The 20,109-nt window shown below is 34.3% G+C and overlaps 1 protein-coding gene across 1 annotated transcript in view; it reads right to left on the bottom strand.

The window, feature by feature from the left end:
• LOC150098009 (spliceosome-associated protein CWC27 homolog) overlaps nucleotides 1-20,109 on the bottom strand; it is a 243,340-nt gene that overhangs the window by 34,747 nt on the left and 188,484 nt on the right. The window contains exon 8 of the mRNA XM_090406212.1: nucleotides 13,985-14,085. Coding sequence (XP_090262338.1) covers nucleotides 13,985-14,085 — 101 coding nt within the window. The remainder of the gene's footprint in view (nucleotides 1-13,984; nucleotides 14,086-20,109) is intronic.

Below are 20,109 nucleotides of genomic sequence, written 5' to 3'. Positions count from 1 at the left end.
TACCAGGTTCTCTAAAATCTTCACTACCACACCAGAGATACTGATGAGTCAGTAGTTAGACACATCAGTTTTTGCACCACCCTTGTACAATGGAACTATCATGCATTCCTTTCATTCCTGAGCTGAGACTCAAGTCATACCAACATGTGAAAGGCCTAGCCAATTCATCTGTCCCTATTAGACAAATTCTTATTCAGGTTACGCAACAGCTCTTCAATCTCATTTTCATGAATCTCTAACTCTTCATTCACTGCACCATGTTACAAACACCTGGGTGATATATCTTAGCAAAGTGAGCACTCATTAACTGAACAATCTAATCAGCTTCCGATACTCGAGTACTATCTGCATTCAATAAAGTTATTCTTTCATATTCATTCTTTCTTCTGCTTGCAGCATAAAAAGAAAATTCTTTTGGATTGCCTTTAGCTTGCATGGCCACATTTATTTTCATACTCCGATTTAGCTTTCCGCACAATACTCATTACATTTCTGGCCTGTGCTTTATATATTTCATAACTCCTCTCACTCATAACTCTTCTTATTCTCATGATATTCTTTCCACATCATCTTCTTCTTGTGGATCTCTTGCTTAATAAGGTTGCACATCCATTTTACTCCCAACCTATTTATTCTTTGAACACTAGGGATACACTCACATACTGCTTCATTTAAGCACTTTTCAAAGATTCCCATGCATTGCTGACATTTTTCTCATTCAGTAACTGATACCATGGGACCAAAGGTAATATTCTCCTAAGTTGATCATAATTCCAAGCTTTGTAGTTCAGCATGTAACCTGTTTTAATCGAAGCATCAATGCAATTAGATACTTTCCAATATAGCACAGCATAATCGCTGTCCCCAATTGGTCGTAAAATAGCCATATTCTTAACAGAGACTCTTTCTGATGCTATGAGCAAATCCAACACTCCTTTGACCTTGAGTTCCTTCTGTCACATACTGCTTGAAAAAGTTGTCTTGCAAGAATTCAATAAATTTCTCTTCTTTCTTATAATGAGATTTCTCTTCTACCCAATCAATGTTTGGAAAATTAAAGTCACCCATAAGGACAAATTGGCAATGCATTTCTTAGTCCTCTGCAACTGAGACGCCAGGTCTATAGAAACACCCCACCATATATTTCATTGTTAACCTCCACTTCACACCAGACAGACTCAAATTCACTGCTACATGGGACATTGTTACTATCATGGTTTTCTTGTGTTTCTACTATAACTGGACTTAAGTGATCCGATATCATTAGTAATACTCTTCCACCTATCTCTTCTGTCATAAAAATAGTATACCCATTACACCCGATCCCACTTACCATATCTGATTCTGATAGGTTTCACTAATGTCAACAATCTTAGGCCACATTGTATTCAACAAATGAACTCAACCCCTTGGGGTGCTTAAGGGTCAAAGCTGTATAACTGAGATGAGACCCCCCACAGTCTTTAAAGGAATGTGGAGAACCAACCAGGACTTCTGACCTAATGTCCAATCCTCACCTTCTCGTGGTGCACCCTATTAGGTATCTACCTGGATACTGAACAAATGAGGATGGACTGGCAATTTGAGATATAGCCAACTAAACTATATTCTTGTTGGCTTTAACCACAATATAAAATGATGGTACAACATGACAGAATTTCATGCCAGCTGGGGCATCACCCAATTAAACAATGCATCCGTTGTTTTCGCCACGGAATAAGGGCAAACAGCGAAAAGTCAGTTACTGGAAGAAATCTTAAAACACACCCCAATTCAACATCACCAGCGTTCAAGATCAGCACTATCAACATAAGAAGCCTGAATGACAAAGAAATGGAGCTAACGGAAGAATTAGATAAGTACCAGATCGACATAATAGGGGTAACTGAAACAAAAAAGACAAAAACTGGTGAGATCTTTCTGAGCAACAAATACAAAATGTTATATTCAGGCAATGACAATCAAGGAAAAGAAGAAGTAGCCATAGTATTCAACACTAAATACAAGCTAATGTTCTTGAATGGCAGGCAGTCTCAAGTCGAGTGATGTGGGCAAATATCAGAATGGGGAACTGGACAATGAGACTTATTTGTGCCTATGGTCCCACAGTAGGTTCCTACTAAACTAAAAGTGAAGGAATTTTTTGAATGGAAGCAACACAATGTTTTTGGGTGTTGGATTTGGTGATGTCCTCACAGGATGTGGTTGTGAATAAGGTATCAACACTGCTACCTGTTGGCGAGAGTGATCATGAGGTATTGGTTTAGAGGGTAGTCAGACAGGAAAAGGTTGTTATCAAGAAGGTATATACATGGAACTATAAGGTGGAGGATTATGAGAAGCTCTGTAGTCAACTAGCATCAATACATTGGGTTGATGAGTTGTGCAGAAAAGAAGTCGACAGTGCATGGAAAATGATAAGGCAGTATCTAACTCAATGCATGACTGAACATCAAGAATTAAGCAAATAAATAGAGTGGATGAACAGTGAAATCAAGCAAGTAGTATGGCAAAAGAAATTATGAAGGAGGTACAAGACAGTTTGTAATGAACAGATGTATGAAGAATATAAACTGAAAAAAAGAGAAAGTGAAATATGAGAGCAGACTGGCCAGCCAGGGTCAAAAATAATCCAGGGGAATTTTTCTGCCATGCAGCAAGCAAGAGGAAAAGAAATTATGGCAGGGTGATAGTGGTGGATAGTTATGGTAGCAGAGTAACCATAGCAAATGATATAGTGGAATTATTAAATAAACACTTCATTAATGTATATCATATCATAGTGATATAAAGTATATCATAGTGGTGTGAATGATGCTGTGCAATAAGAAGCAAATAATAAGAAGAAAGGCAAGTATTAGGTGAACTGGAAGTAAAAGAATCAGAGATGTATCAAATGTTTCTTGGGTTAACTTCCTATTACTGCAGTGGACTAAAGTTCTCGGGGCACACTACAAGTGTTGTGAAGACTGCACATCATATATTTCTGCTATTAAAAATAAAATGAATTGTAATGAAAAGATAACGAGATAGTGGTGACTCTATATAACGCATTGGTCTGACCATACATGGACTACTGCGATCAAATTTGGTCTCCTAGTTTTCAATGTGAAGTGGAAATGCTACAGAGGAATACAAAGATGAATGACAAATATGATATCAGGACTCCAGAGTGTTGGTTATACAGAGCAGTTGAGGGAATGTGCATTACAGAGTTTGGTGGACAGGAGGAGATATGATAGAGACCTTCAAGTTAGTTAAGAGATTCTATCAGATTAATACAGAAGGAATTATAAAAGAATGGAAGTTAAGATTAGAAGAACGAGAGGCCATCCCTGTATAAAGATGTGGTGAAAGAGTGTGAGGAGCAGATTTTTTATGTGGAGATTTGTTTGTGAGTGAAATGACTGCCATAGTGCATTGTTGCTGATTGAATGGACATTTCACAATGAGTCTACTGACTCCATGGAGTTATGGTAATAATAATAACTTTAGACATGCAGATCTTTATCTTCAGTTTTATATATATTACCTTTATCAAATATGATTTCTTCTGCAGTACACTTTCTTCCATTTCTAAGCATTCTTAATAATCTCCAAAATATTCTGCATTATCATGATATTGATCTTTTATATTCTTTTCAAAAATTTCTCATGACTTCTTTTATACGCAACATAGCATTCTAACAACTTTCTCTACATCTTTAAGAGCATATAAAGCCACAGTATCCAGAAATTATCTACACACTTTTTTATTATTAATGCATTTTTCTTCTATTTTCCTATTACTGCAGACAACTTCACCACATGATTGGCAAAGTCAATCAACATTTTATTTTGCAATCAGTCTTTGGTTTTCTTGTCTTCAAACTTTCATTTTTTACCTTAGTAATAGTGTGTGTCTACAATTCACAAACAGACATTGTTAAGCTCTGACTCATTTCAGAACTCAAGTATCTATTTTCTCCCCTTCAATGTGATACTCATTTATCTTCCTTAATGCTTTCTATTTTAGGTCACAATATTCTTTTATTGGGATCATGTAGCCAACAACTTCTGTTGGTGTGCCTATTCTCTTCATGTGAATGAAGATGGTATTAAGGATTAGTCCATTTCCTAAGCAGAATCTAAGTTCTTTTCATTACTCTATCCTTTTCTTCAGATTTTCCAAAAATCTGAGATTTAATACCTATTCTGACGTTTATGTCTCCAACTTGCTGTTTTGAACTATGGATACAGACAGAAAGAAAGGCCAAAAGATTGATTTATTGTGTCTATTAATTGTAGGTCTCCAAAAAGAATTAGCTTTTCCTCTTTTAACATCAGCTACCCTCTCTAATGACTTGAACTTGAAAATTTCTCTACTTCTGCACTAAATCTTTCATGGGATCATATGCACAAACAAGTTTCAATGTCAAATATCCTGTTCTGATATTTGCATAATCAATCTACTTCACACTGGTTTCAATTCAGAAGTTCATGTTAAGTGCTGATAAGTTTTGTTCAAATAGATATTTTATTGAGAATGATTAATTAGAACAGTCTTTTTTCTTTGTACCTTGATTTCACTGGCATAAAAATAATAAAGTTTTGTTCAAATAGATATTTTATTGAGAATGATTAATTAGAACAGTCTTTTTTCTTTGTACCTTGATTTCACTGGCATAAAAGTAATAAAGGCAGAAATTAATCTTCTCAGTTTACACAGATGACAAAACTAGTAATGCAGAAAACAATGTAAAAAAATGAAATTAATATATCATAAATGGAATACAACCTCATCCACATGCTCATATAAAAATAGGAGCATAAAGTATTACAAAAGAAGAAATTAACAGTCTTCACTCATCAACATCCAATTAATTTTTCACTTTACACTAATGATGAAACCAGTAGTTACACAGAATAAGATCTGATAAAAATACGAAATATTATCTTATCAGCTTGCTCATAAATTCAAAAACAGGAACACACACAAAAATAGAAATAACAATAAAAAATAAAAAAGCACAATCTTTATTCATCGCAATCCATTTCCAGTCCTCCAGTTCATCATGCTCCCTTGAATGGCTGTTTGTTGATAAAGTGTTGTAGAAATCATGACAACCTGCATCTAGAAGGTTGAAGACCGATCCTATTCCTTAAGAGGTTTAATTCCCAAGGGCGTCACATAAGAGGGTGGTACAGTTACTGATTTCACTCCAATAGATCTCCCTTTCTTTCTTCTCTTTAGATCCAACGTACTAAACGTTTTTTCAGCATCTAGGCTATACATCAAGTAGTTTTGCTTAAAGTTGAAGTGTACTAAAGCCATTCAATGTTCAGCCATTGAATGGCTTTAGTACACCAAAGACTTGTGTGCTAAAGTGGTTTGCACCTGAAGTATTTTCAGGACTGTGACAACTCGTATAAGGAAGCTAAGACTTGGTAATTTCTTGGTATCTTTAATTTGTAGTATAACCAAGTGAAAAAACTTCCAACGACTTTCTCTAATCCAGAGTAATTTAATAATAGTCTGATACGTTTTTCTCCTTCATCATCAAGTTTTGTTTGACCAGCACATGACAGAAAAGCTGTGAAAAAGTAAGGAAATCATTCTTTTGCATTTCAGTAACTTTGAACTTCTTTTTACTTCTGATTATCCTTACAAACTAGTACCAGTCTACAGATGTCATAACTTTTCTTTCCTCTTCAATTTCTTTCTTTGCTTTTTCAATTCTATTGTTGGAAGTTTTTTCACTCGGTTATACTATAAATTAAAGACACCAAGAAATTATATACTTGATTTAATCTTTCATCAAAGTATAAGCAAACAAAGTTTTTAACTGAAGTATTTTCAGGACTGGGGCAACTCATATAAGGAAGCTAAGACTCACATCACTTGCCTTAGTATCCATCCCATAATGCAAAGTACATCTCCTTGTGGACATGTATAATGCTATGCATTATGGGAAGGGTCACTACCCAGACCAGTTTCAACCTTTATTGAGGTCTCTTCGAGTGGGAGCCAGACTCAGATGCGATACTAAGGTTGAAGTAATGCAGAAGTCACATTTTTATATACGAGTTGCACTTTATTTTTAAATTACTCTGGATTAGAGAAAGTTCTTGGAAGTTTTTTCACTTGGTTATACTATAAATTAAAAATAACAAAAAATTATATATGTGGTTTAATCCTTTAACGAAGTGTAAGCAAACAACGTTTGCACCTGAAGTATTTTCAGGACTGTGACAACTCGTATAAGGAAGCTAAGACTTGGTAATTTCTTGGTATTTTTAATTTGTAGTATAACCAAGTGAAAAAACTTCCAACGACTTTCTCTAATCCAGAGTAATTTAATAATAAAGTCTGATATGTTTTGGCAACTCTTATATGAAAATATGACTTCTGCATTACTTCAACCTTAGTATCACCTCTGGGTCTGGCTTCCACTGAAGAGACCTCAATGAAGGTCGAAACCAGTCTGGTTAGTGACCCTTCCAATAATGCATAGCATTATCCATGTCTGCAAGGAGATGTGCTTTGCATTATGGGATACTAAGGCAAAAATTAGACTTAATTAATGTATCTGAAGAAGACATAAATAAAATATAAAATAAGCAAAAACCTAATGGAAGTAATAATCTCAGCAGCCAATGAATCCAAAAGCAACAAACAACGAAAAGAACATAATCTTTCAGAGGAAACTTTACAACTACTAAAAAAGAGACGAAATATGAAACAAGACAAAAACTTAATTTCTAAAATAGAATATGCAGAACTATGCAAAACAATAAGGATAAAGATGAGAAATGAAATAAGATCTCATAACACTAAAAAAAAAAAAAAAAAAAGAAACAATTGAAAATAATAAAAATATGAAAATACTAAGAAAACATTTATCAGTTGGCAAAAGTCAAATAACTGCAATAAAAGATAAGAATGAACCTACAATAAGGAATCAAGAACAAATCCTAAGAAGGCTAGAAGAATTTTATAAAGAACTCTATAGTGATCCTTCAATAAATAAATCAAATATAAATAACCTTTCTCCATCGCATATAGAATTCATCCTCCCATTCACTTCCAATGAAATAAATCACAAGTTAAAACAAATGGAAAATGTCCTGGTGAAGACTTAATTCACACAGAATTAATTAAATGGGGAGAAAACAACATAATTCACCATGTCACAAACTTACTAAATCTACACTTAGAACAGGGAAAGATACCAGAAAACTGGAAATAGACTATTTCCCAACATGTGGATGATGCTATGTTTATGTGACCTATGATGGTTTGAAGAATAATGTAAAAAAACTAAAATCATGTTTAATCATTTTGTAATACCAAAAAAACATAATAACAGAAATATAAGACTTATTATTGTTTATGTGACCATAGGTTTTTTTAATTACTATATATGTTCATATAAATAACGCCTACCAGTTTCTCTAGCAACTGTCTAGCTTTCTCAAGGCTTGAACGGTAAACAAAAAATATATGAAAAATGCACCAAGTATAAAGAATACAAAACCGTTAATAACTATAAGGTAGCTAAGTTGATAAGTTCACGTGACAATGGAAAAATGCTACTCTGATAGTGTTATTTAAAAAAGGGGACAAAGAAAAGTAAAGAACTATAGACCAATTAGTATTCTCTCTAATCTGTACAAAATTCTCACAAAAGTAATAAAAAACAAGCTAACCTCCTCTTCTAGACTCAAATCAATCAGTAGAACAAGCAGGATTCCATAAAGGCTTTAACACGATTGATCGTATTCATGCAGTAAAACATAATAGAAAAAGCAGATTGCCTCTCTGTTTAGCCTTTATTGATTATGAAAAAAGCATTTGATTCCATCAAAACTAATGCAATAATCAAAGCACTCCAGAATGAGGGAGTTCCTGGAGAATATATGGACCTCCTCCAGGAAATATACCACAATGCAACAGCAACAATCCAACTTCACACAAATAGCAATAAAATATCAATTGAAAAAAGGTGTCCGACAAGGAGACTCTCTATCACCCAAAATCTTTACAGCAGTCCTTCAAGAAATATTTAATAATATAAACTGGACAAACCTTGGTATAAAAATTAATAACAGAAACTTAACACTAAGATATGCAGATGATATCATAATTTTTGCAAACACTCCAGAAGACCTATATCATGAAAGCAGAAAAGTCGGTCTAAAAATAAACAGAGAAAAAACTAAAATCATGTTTAATCATTTTGTAATACCAAAAAAACATAATAACAGAAATATAAGACTTATTATTGTTTATGTGACTATAGGTTTTTTTTAATTACTATATACTTTCATATAAATAACACCTACCAGTTTCTCTAGTAAGTGTCTAGCTTTCTCAAGGCTTGAACGGCAAACACAAAAAATATATGAAAAATGCACCAAGTATAAAGAATACAAAACCGTTAGTAACTATAAGGTAGCTAGCTAAGTTGATACGTTCGCGTGACAATGTCAGCATGTATTGCAAATCTTTAGTCTGTGTCCTGAACACGCATTGCATGAGCACGCGTTATATGATTGTTGGCGTACTGTAGTTCCGTCAAACTGAGTGAATTGATTAAAATTTTTCCAAGTCTCATTCAATATGGCACCTTGGTTTCTGTTTAGGTTGCTGCCTGTTTGTAGGACTACTGTTGCTTCTTTCAATAATCGGTGTCTGAAATCATTGTCTATGTAGGGAATAGAGCTATTTTCCCAGTCTATAGAATGGTTAGAAGTTGAAAAGTGATGCGCTAAACCGGAGGTGATCGTTCTGTTATGATTGACATCTTCAACATGTTCTTTCTGTCTGATTTGGAGGCTTCTTGAAGTTTGTCCAGTGTAGGAGAGGTCACACATACATGGAATATTATACACACCTGGATATTTGTAAAATGGAATACTATCCTTAGGAGATCTTAACACCTGTCTAATGCTAGTAGTTGGTTTAAAAACAACTCTGATGTTATGAGCTTTTAACACTCTCGCTATATTGGTGGAAACCGAACCCATAAAGGGGATGACTGTTGAAACCTGCTGGAAGACTGTTTCTTTTTGTCGGTGGTTATCTTTATATAGGAATTTGTTGATAATGTTTAGAGGATATCCATTTTGAGAACAGTTCTGTCTGAACTTCGTCTTCGTCTGAGACGAATTTGCAGACTCTATTTCCCAACATGTGGATGATGCTATGTTTATGTGACCTATGATAGTTTGAAGAATAATGTAGATATCATCCAGTATCTGTAGGCTTTTTTTAAACCAACTACTAGCATTAGACAGGTGTTAAGATCTCCTAAGGATAGTGTTCCATTTTACAAATATCCAGGTGTGTATAATATTCCATGTACGTGTGGCCTCTCCTACATTGGACAAACTTCAAGAAGCCTCCAAATCAGACAGAAAGAACATGTTGAAGATGTCAATCATAACAGAATGATCACCTCCGGTTTAGCGCATCACTTTTCAACTTCTAACCATTCTATAGACTGGGAAAATAGTTCTATGCCTACATAGACGATGATTTCAGACACCGATTATTGAAAGAAGCAACAGTAGTCCTACAAACAGGCAGCAACCTAAACAGAAACCAAGGTGCCATATTGAATGAGACTTGGAAAAATTTTAATCAATTCACTCAGATTGACGGAACTACAGTATGCCAACAATCATATAATGCGTGTTCATGCAACGCATGTTCAGGACACAGACTAAAGATTCACAATACATGCTGACATTGTCACGCGAACGTATTAACTTAGCTACCTCATAGTTACTAACGGTTTTGTATTCTTTATACTTGGTGCATTTTTCATATTTTTTTTGTGTTTACCATTCAAGCCTTGAGAAAGCTAGACAGTTGCTAGCGAAACTGGTAGGCGTTATTATATGAACATGTATAGTAATTAAAGTAATTAATAAAACCTATGGTCACATAAACAATAATAAGTCTTATATTTTAACACTTCATGACCAAATGTGAATACTTTAAATAATAACAGAAAACAATTTCTTTGAAAGAGTCTCTTCATATACATACTTAGGTCATCTCATTGATCAAAAATGTGAACTCCAAAAGGAAATAAATAGGAGAGTTCAACTTGCCTGGAGTGCATTCAGAAAACTGAAAAGCATTTTTCAAAAAAATGATGTCCCACTCTGTTTAAAAACGAAGACATTTAACCAGTGTATACTTCCAGGCATCACATATGGTTGTGAAACTTGGTCACTAACAAAAGCACTGGCAAATAAACTAACAACTCAAAGAAAAATAGAGAGGTTGATGCTAGGCATCACATTTAAAGATAAGAAGTGAAACACCTGGATAAGAAGCCAGACTCACATCACTGACATCATTCTTCACCATAAGCGACTAAAATGGAAATGGGCCAGACATTTATCCAGAAGAGAAGATGAGCGAAGCACCACCATACTAATGAAATGGATTCCAAAAGAAGGGAAATGAGGCCTAGGACATCCTAAAAGAAGGTGGAGTGATGAATTGTCAAATTTCGTTGAAATCTGGTCAACCATTACCAAGAACAGAGAAATGTGGAAAGAACTGGAGGAGGCCTTCATCCAGCAGTGGACAGAAAATGGCTGAAAAGAAGAAGGCAAGTGATGTGAAGTCAGCTTCCTACGAGTTGTCCCAGTCATGAAAATACTTCAGGTGCAAACTTTGTTGGCTTACACTTGGAAATTATACACTTGGATTAAACCAAGTATATAATTTCTTGGTATCTTTAATTTATATTATTATTTTTTTTTTTTCAATTCTACTATGATTACTATATCACACTCTAGCCTCATGTGCACAGGCAACCGGAACTTTTGGTCAATGATCTCCAGAGATGGTTTTTATAAGCAATGCGACATTGAACATTACAACCATGTTAACATTCTGATTCTGGCCTCCAATTCTGATTCTGGCCTATAATAACATACAGTTATTCCTAATTTTTGTTTAAATACTGTACTGATGATGTCCTAAGATACTTAGGATGAAATATTTACAATTAAATAATTTTCACTGTGGTTTATACGTGTGTTTCTTCTAATTATGGGTGATGACGTACTAGGTTTTACCACCTTGTAAATCTCGAATGGAGAAAGAACCTACAGAAAACTCAGTTCTGAAAAAAAAAGTTACATATCAACTTCCACATTCTTTCTACAGACATGTCAAAATGTTTGTGTTAAGGCCCTGAATACTGATGAAACCAATCTTATTTTATTATTATTTTTTTTTTAAATGGACATTCTTTAACACAGGATTAAATGGAAGAAGACCATGTTCTGCATAAGTCATTATAGGTCTAAACCACCATCAACTATGAAGCACCCCTTCCCCCTTAAGAATTACAGCTGCATTAATTTGCCAAAGATCTGGTAGAGATTATTCTCAGACCATATTTAGCCTGACTTTTCTGAATTAATTCCATTTTTATTTGGCCCTAAAGGCTGCCTTTTGTTAAGACATTAGCTCCTATTCAGTTAAAATTTGAACAGCTCCTATAACTATATACACAAGTGACTAAAATTGTGGAAACCTTTTGGAAAAAGTGTATTTCTGAGATTTGATGGCTCATAACATCCCCCTTTTTTTTTTTTGAGTAATACCATAAAATTATATATATAAATGGAAAGATAATTTAATCAAGAATGTAATGCAATAACTTTAAGAAGGATGTTTTACTAGAACAGCAGTTATAAAGAAGAAAAGTGAAAAACAGAAAAAAATCAGATATACAAAAATTCTCACAATGTGAGTTAATACTTAGTTGGATAACCTTTAGCGTTAATTATGGCCTTACAACGCCTTCCCATGGAGTGAACCAAGTTTTTTAGTTCTGCAGCTGTTATAATGTGAAACCAAGATTGAATTAATGCTTCTATTAATTGGGTTTTATTGCTGGGTTGCTTCTGACTAACAAGTTTCTTTAGTCGGCTCCATAGATTTTCAACTGGGTTAAGGTCTTGGCTATTCCTAGACCATTCCAGCAGTGGAATATGATTATCTTGAAACCACTTTTTGCATATAGCAGCAACATGACATGGAGCTGAATCCTGTTGAAATATAAATGCTTCATTATCTTAGAAACGAAAAGATCATGTGCTGAAGGCTTCAGTTTGGGCTCAAGTATTTCATTTATGTATTTTTGGGCATTTATATTCCCATTAATCATGCAAATTCTGCCTACACCTTTTGATGTCATACAACTCCAGATCATAACACTAAGTGAGTGTTTCACATTAGGTGTAATGCAATCAGGATGCAAATCTTCTCCGATTCTTCTCCTTATGTATTTTATGCCATCACTACCAAGCAGGGAAATTTTGGTCTCATCGCTCCAAATAAAACTGTCCCATTGTTTTGCTGTCCAGTTAACATGGGTTTTAGCCTAGTTTAATCTTTTCAACCTTTGTTTGAGAGATAAAAATGGCTTTTTTAGTGGAATTCTAGCATTAAGACCAAATTCCTGCAGTCTGTGCCGAACAGTCCTTGCACTCAACTTCACATTGTATTGCCTCATTTCATCTTGTATACACCCAGATGATTTTCTTCTGTCACGTAGGCACAGTCTCTCAATTCTTCTATCATCAATTGCTGTTGTACACCTTTTCCTGCCTTTACCAGTCTTGTTTTATAGTGACTGAATCTCCTTATACCTCTTCAAAAATTTAGAAATGCCACCTTTGGTTAAGTTTCCACCAATCTTTCTTCTAATTTCTTCATAACTGTAGCCTTATTCACTTAATAGTACTATTTTACATCGCTTTCTGGGTGACCAGTCAACTCTTTGTGCCATTTCTTTAATTTTATTACATTTTACAAGCTCACTAAATGAAAGATCACACAAAAAAATCAACCAACTTGATGGCAATCACATAACACACTGACAAATGTCCTCCTCTCAGCTCCAATAATGACATCAATAGCTGAATCCTACTGTGACCTTACTGGCTCATTGCCAAAACAAGATGACACCTGATTGGCTCTCTAAACACTCATGCTCATTGGCTACAATCAAATGAAGGAAAGCTACTTCATATCAAAGCAAGTTGTGCTTCTTTTTTCTGTTTATTTGGCTAGAACTTTTATAGAATATAGATAATTGAACAAACTTTGTTGCATTACATTCTTGATTAAATTATCTTTTCATTGATATATAATTTTATGGTTTTATAATTTTACACCAAAAAAGTGGTGTTATGAGCCATCAAACCTCAAAAATACACTTTTTCCAAAAGGTTTCCACAATTTTGGCCACTAGTGTAAGTGGTGTATCTTGACCATATTTGTAATTTGGGCTCTGATGATGCTGGTTGGAAATCCAGGTATATATTAGTAAGTTCAATAAATTAATTATTTTCCTCTAGTATAGTTTATATCATAAAGCACTGTTATAAATGAATCTAATAAGCACATATACATTTTACACACTTCACAAATGACTGAAATCAAAATACATATTCAACAAGAGCAGAGTTGCTACCACCTTGATTCAGTCAGTTAAATTGCTTTTGATTTTTTCAGAATATATTTTATAGTGTCACTTTAAAATGAATTACATATTCAACCCACACTTCTCAGTGTGTTTTTTGTTTTTCTCCTTTCAAACATTTTTAACAGAGGTTAACAAACAATTATGACAACTATTTTATGTATGTTTACTGGCTATAGGTGTGCTTGATAAATTAAGCACTAATAATGTAATAATAATAATAATTGTTATTATTATATTACAGTATATTTTATTATTATCATATTAGAAGTCAGTTTTACAAAATAATCAATAAAAATTGTTACAAAAATGTAAACAAATCAAATCTGTTATCATTAGAATAAATACTACACTGCACTTTTATTCTATGATTAACACGTTTCACTTTTTAACACCAGTCTCTCCTCGTAAATTACTCATGTATTTAAAACTTTCATTTAAAAAATAAAAATTTTTTAAATAAATAAATAAAATACCATTACCTAATTTAGCTTGAACTTGAGGAATTTCTAACTTTGGCACCTTTTGATGTCCTGCTGCTAATTCCTTCTTTAATTTAATAATTTCTTGTCGTACTTCATCTCTGTCGATTGTAATAATAAAAAGTGAGTAATTATAGCAACAAATATGAGTTTCTTAATGACATAGCTGAGTAAAATTTAAAAAAATTTTTAAGACAAAAATCAAAATGATCTATTTAACATCCTTGCTTTAGGTTGCTTAATGGCTGAAACTAGATATAAACAATGAGACATTCACAAATTAAACAATGGTAGATAACTGACAAAATCATGATGTTGAATCCTCTTCTTATAGAGGAGGATTTATTTATTCATTCATTTATTCAGCACTGTTAAGTGCTGAATAAATGAATTAAGCTGACAACTTGAGGGTTACAACAAACTGTATTCAACAATGATAATGCATCAGAATAAAAAAACAAATCAATCAATCAAGTGACAGAGGTAGAAGAACTACTTGAGTTTCTAAGTGATCACTTTGTAAGGGTATATCAACCAGATGAAGATACTGAAGTTTCCAATATTGTAAAATTGATCTGAGAACAGAGGTGGATGAATTGCAGTTGTTCATCATGAGAAATATGAACATCAATCCAGCAGCAGGAATGGATGAGATATTGGCCAGTGTTATAAGATTGTGTAAGGGACATCTCTGACGAAGTTGTTTAAGTCTCATCTTTGGTAAGGTTCTGGAGGAGGGTAAGAAGGAAGGCAGTTTTGTTACAGCAAGAAAGTACAAGAGAAAAGAGAAGATTGCAGACCTATTAGTATTTCAGCAGGAGTGGTGGTTAAGGCAAGAGAAAAGATGGTCAGAATTCATGAATAGTTGGACAGGTTGGTTGTTTATGGTTTATTGATATAATAACAGCAAAGTTCATACTGCATCATAGCAAAGGTTACAGAAATCCATAAATAATCAAAGAAGAATGAGTAAATAATATCATCTACTACTGATGAATAGTGGATAAGGTCCCATGAAAATTCATCGAAAACTGTTCATCAAAAGACAGTTTACCAAATAGCAATTCATCAAAAAAGCAATTCTAGTAGCAAGGCTTATCCGTTGGTCATACATAACTGGTAATTAGTTTACGGAATTAACAACGCATATAAACTATATTAATTAAAGGTAACTTTAATAAATAACTTCTATATTTTGGCAACGTCACGTTGCATCTTCAGGAACATAAAGATATGGTATGTGCACGCAGGCACTAACAAAAGCAAATGAGGAAGAAAGCAAGAAACTAATATTGTTCCTAAAGTCATAATGGTGCCCTCTGGCGGGTTAATTTTGTTGTCTTGGCCGTTGGGCTGAAGTTCTCATAATGTAAGTCTCCCAAATTTGGGGAGACTTACATTATGAGAACTTCAGCCCAACTTCAGTAGTTTCATGCACCCAAATTTGTTGAGGTTAGGAACTTTTTTTAGAGCTGCTGATGACTGCTGCTGCATCAAAAAAGCAATTTGTTGAACAAACAATTAATCGAACAACAATTTAATGAATGGCAATTTATAGAATAAACAATTAAATTGCCGAACAACAGACCTGAGTTCAAATCCCATGCATGACGTAAAGAATTTTTAGTAGTCCTCTTCAACTGAAAGCGAGTTATCCGGTCTCATATGCAGGATGGCAGGATTTTTCTCCTGGAAACTCGGGTGTTTCATTCCACAAACTGGTCCCTGAACACACAAATCTACGGATATAAAACACTGCATGACAATTTGTCGCAAATGCAATTGATTGAAAAAAAAATTCGCCGACAATTTTTCAATGAATTTTTTCATAATTCATCAAAAGATTAATTTTAGTGCTCAGTAAGAATACCTAATGTCACCCAAGGTAATTCATCAAAAGATTAATTTTAGTGCTCAGTAAGAATACCTAATGTCACCCAAGGTGTAGACAACATATTTTATTGTTTTAAAACACAACAAAATAATTTTATATATATATAATTATATAGTCTGTGTGGTTAGCCTAGTGACTGCGCACTTCGCAACCATATGCCTGGGGAAGGAGTGTCCTAGGTTCAATTCCCGTCATTGATGTGAGGAGCTGAAGGATCTTCCTCAGTCATAGCCAAAGTTAGCCGGTCTTGGACATGGACAGTAGGGTTTTTTCCCCAGTTTATCCTGGGGTTTTTCATCCCACAAAGCAGGCAAACCGGCTGGTTTGCCTGCCATTACTATTAATAATTTTTTCACAACAACAATGATCAAATTGAAATCAAAACAAACACTATGGACATAGGATACACCGGGGTGTAGGGCTGACCACTTTATCCTGTGAACAGTCTGAGGTCCGATGATTGATAAACCCTTGACACTGCAAGGTAAAAGAGGGAAAAAGGAAGATAAGATGAGATAATTATATATACATACAGAAGAATGTGTATATCATTGTGTAGATAGTGATTTATCACTAGACAAAAATATTTGTTCTAATTTTTTCACAACGACAATGATCAAATTGAAATCAAAACAAACAAATTTTAATACAGATCTTAACTATAAAATTTCATTAAATTTCACCCAGCTAGGGTGGAATTATTAATAATATTTCAAAACTTCTTTACCAAAATTTTCTAATAAAAGTGATCCTATTGGAACTATGAACCTCGGACTTCTTGTGGGCTTTTCAAATTCTGACATTTGCATGTATTCCAATAAGTCAGATAGTTATTGCAATATAAAATACCAACATGTTGTCCCTTTGTAGACCTAAATATAGTTGAACTGAAAGCTAGAACGGTTCGACAAACTTTTGTAAAAGATTCAAATACCAAATCTGATTAAATTCATTCTATATAACTTGTGTGTGTGTATATATGCGAACGTCATAATAATAATAATACTACTAATAATAATAAAGCATCAGTAGTTCAGTTGGTATAAACGAAGCCCTTTAGTCAGAAAGACCTGAGTTCAAGTCCTCTTTAACTGAAGGTGAGTTATCCAGTCTCATATGGAGATGGCAGGGTTTTTCTCCTGGAAACTCAAGTGTTTCATTACGCAAACTGTCCCCATGAACACACACACATCTACGGATGTAAAACACCTACTGGAAAAAGAAGACAATGGGAAACCATCTTGTTCTCTAATTATTCCCTAATAAAATAGCATTGCTTGAGGAGGGAGGAGGATAAGGAGAATAATAATTAAGACTGTTTACATAATATTTTCCAGATTGTGTAAAACACACGAAAAGCATATACTGACTGAAAGGAATATCCCTCAAGAAAAAAAAAAAAAAATTGCCATACACGTTTGCATAACATGCATAAAGGTGTTAAGTTTCAATTACATTACAAGTTAAATCCATTAACCCATCTCTTCATTCGATGATTTGTAGTATCGGCAAATTGTGTTTTTGATTAACTGCTGTTCAATGAATTGCTTTTTCAAGGAACTGCCTTTTGATTAATTGCTTTTTTTGATTAACTGTTTTTTTTTTATTAATTGTTATTTATTTTCATAGTACTGATAACTACACAGAATGATAAGAAAATATTTTATTAACTTATCTGCTGATATTTCGCTGGTATTATATCCAGCATCTTCAGAGCACAAAAACAATTTGTCACAGTAATAACAACTTATAATAACAGTTTGTCACGAAACAACAACAATTTTGTATGACAGTGGGACTAGTTTAAAAAATTGCAATCAATAACACAAGGAACTCAAGTCCTAATTATGCATCATCCACGTTGGAAAAAGAGAGAAAACAAATAATAATTAGATCTTAAAATGACTGTCTCCGAGATTTTTGGTAAATTTATACAACCATACTTGTTGAGGTTTGGAGTATGTTTTAAAGCTTCTGCTGATTCCAAAAACAATCCCCTCTGACTAATACTGACTTCTGTGTAGCATTTCTGTTTTCTTCCAATTGATCCTGTGTGAAGAGGTATCCAAGACATGGTCTGCTAGACCTGATTTGTCATAACAAGTGCCGGATGTATTTTTTATGCTCACCAAGGTGGATGTCAACAGTTCCTCCTGTCTGTCCATAGTAAACCCGGTCACAAGAACAGAGCACTTCATAAACTCCTGGATGTGATAAAGAAGAGAGTTTTTCTTTAGGGGAATGGATGAGAGTTGCCAATTTGACATAAGGTTTAAATCCAGTGCACAGCAGATATTTATTGAGCACTCTATATATCTTATCAGATGTGCCTTGAATGTATGGGATGGTAACAGTTTTGCTGTGGTCTTGTGTGGTAAGCAATGGAAGGGTTTTCTGGGGAGCATTTAGTATTTTTTCTATGCTATGGAGATTATAGCCACTGACTAAGAAGGTGTAACATAAGTGAGTGACAGTGAAAGCATTGTCATTGGAACAAATAACTCTAATTCTGTGAGTTAGTGTTTTTAGGATACCATACTGTTGAGCTGGATGGTGGTGTGACTGTTTGTGCAAATATCTCCCTGTATGTGTATGAGTTTTCTATAAACAGAAAAAGATAAGGAACCATTTGGAAGCAATGTGATTCGTGTATCCAGGAAGGGTAGACAGTCATTAGTTCCTGTTCAAATGTATTCAATGTGTCTTGACCATGTGGCCAAATAGTAAACACATCATCAACATAGGGTAGCCAAACCACTGGTTTGAGAGTGACTGTATTCATAGCCAGCTATAATTTTTTTTTCGATAAATTTCCTTTTGGTAATTTGTCGTTTGATAAATTGTTTTCAGTGAATTTTCTGGATACCAGCAGATGAATTGCAGCCAAAAAGAATAGGAGACAGGATGGAGGGTGGCTGCTCATTTGAAGCAGTCTGATGTAAGATCAAGGCCAGTAAGACAAAATATATAGTTGGTTGTTGGTATAGGTCAGGGGAATCCCACATATGATCTGAAAGACATGCAACAGCAAATTAATGTGAGTACAGGTCGAGTGATTATTATAGGGGATTTCAACTATGGGGATATAGACTGGAAGGAAAAAATATCACACAGCAGGAAGGAAATGGAATGTATACACCTACTGTGTGATAATTACTTCAGGCAGCATGTAATGGAAGGGGAGTAGCAGTGCGAGAGTACTGGACCTGGTCACAGTATCAGAAGAGCTATCCATAACCAAGGTGGCCATTGGTAGTTCACTACAAGGTAGGTGATCATGATAGGCTTAGGAGGAAGCTTAAATTTGTGCCATGGCATAAAAACTGAAGGGAAGGATGCTAGTAGTGCATGGGAGATAGTTAAGGGTCATCTAGAGGAAACAATATTAAATTGTATACCTAAGGTAAGGATGGTTAATCAAGTAGTAGTTAGTTAGATGGATGAGTAATATCATTAAGCACGAGATGCAGAAGAAGAAGAAAATGCTGTGGAGGGTATACAAGGAAAAAAGTCACTAGCAAACTCATGAACAATACAAGGTTCAGGAAAGAAAGGTGACTAGCTTGAAGTCAAAATCAGATTATGAGAAGAATATAGCCAAGCAGGCCAAAGGAAATCCCAAATAGTTCTTTCATTATATGGCAAGTAAGAGGAAGAATGACTATGGAAGACTTTAATGAGTGATGATGGTCACAAGGAGATGGAAGTGGATAAAATACTTGAGTTACTGAGTGACCACTTTGCAAGTATACATCTTCCTAGTGAGGTGACTGCTTTAACCTATGTGACAGACACTAATGTGGGAACAGAGGTGGATGAATTGGAGGTCCTTATGATATTGCAGAATCTCAATGTAAATACAGTTATGGGATTAGATGGGATATCAGTGTGGGTTTTGTGAGAATATGCAAGAGAACTGGTGATGGCTCTGACTAGGCTCTATAATTTAAGACTCAGCTCTGGTAGAGTTATAATGAAGTGGAAAGAGGGCAAAATAATTCCCTTACATAAGGGAGGTTCTAAAAGACTGTGTAGCAAATTATAGACCAATCAGTATTTTAGGCATGGTGGTAAAAGTACTGGAAAATTGATCAAAATGAGAATTCAAGAATGAGTTGGATAAAACTATGATACTGTATGAGGTGGAACATGGCTTTGTAAAGGGTCGGCCATGCCTTAGTAACCTTCTAATTTTTTATAATAGAGTAACAGTGAGTTGCATAAAGGAAAT

The sequence above is a fragment of the Typopeltis vanoorti genome, chromosome 16, assembly GCF_054136105.1.
Source record: "Typopeltis vanoorti isolate ZY-2024b chromosome 16, IOZ_Tvanoo_1.0, whole genome shotgun sequence".
Lineage (NCBI taxonomy): Eukaryota > Metazoa > Arthropoda > Arachnida > Uropygi > Thelyphonidae > Typopeltis > Typopeltis vanoorti.
The sequence above is the reverse complement of the archived record's forward strand: the minus strand, read 5'-3'. Positions and strand labels throughout refer to the sequence as shown.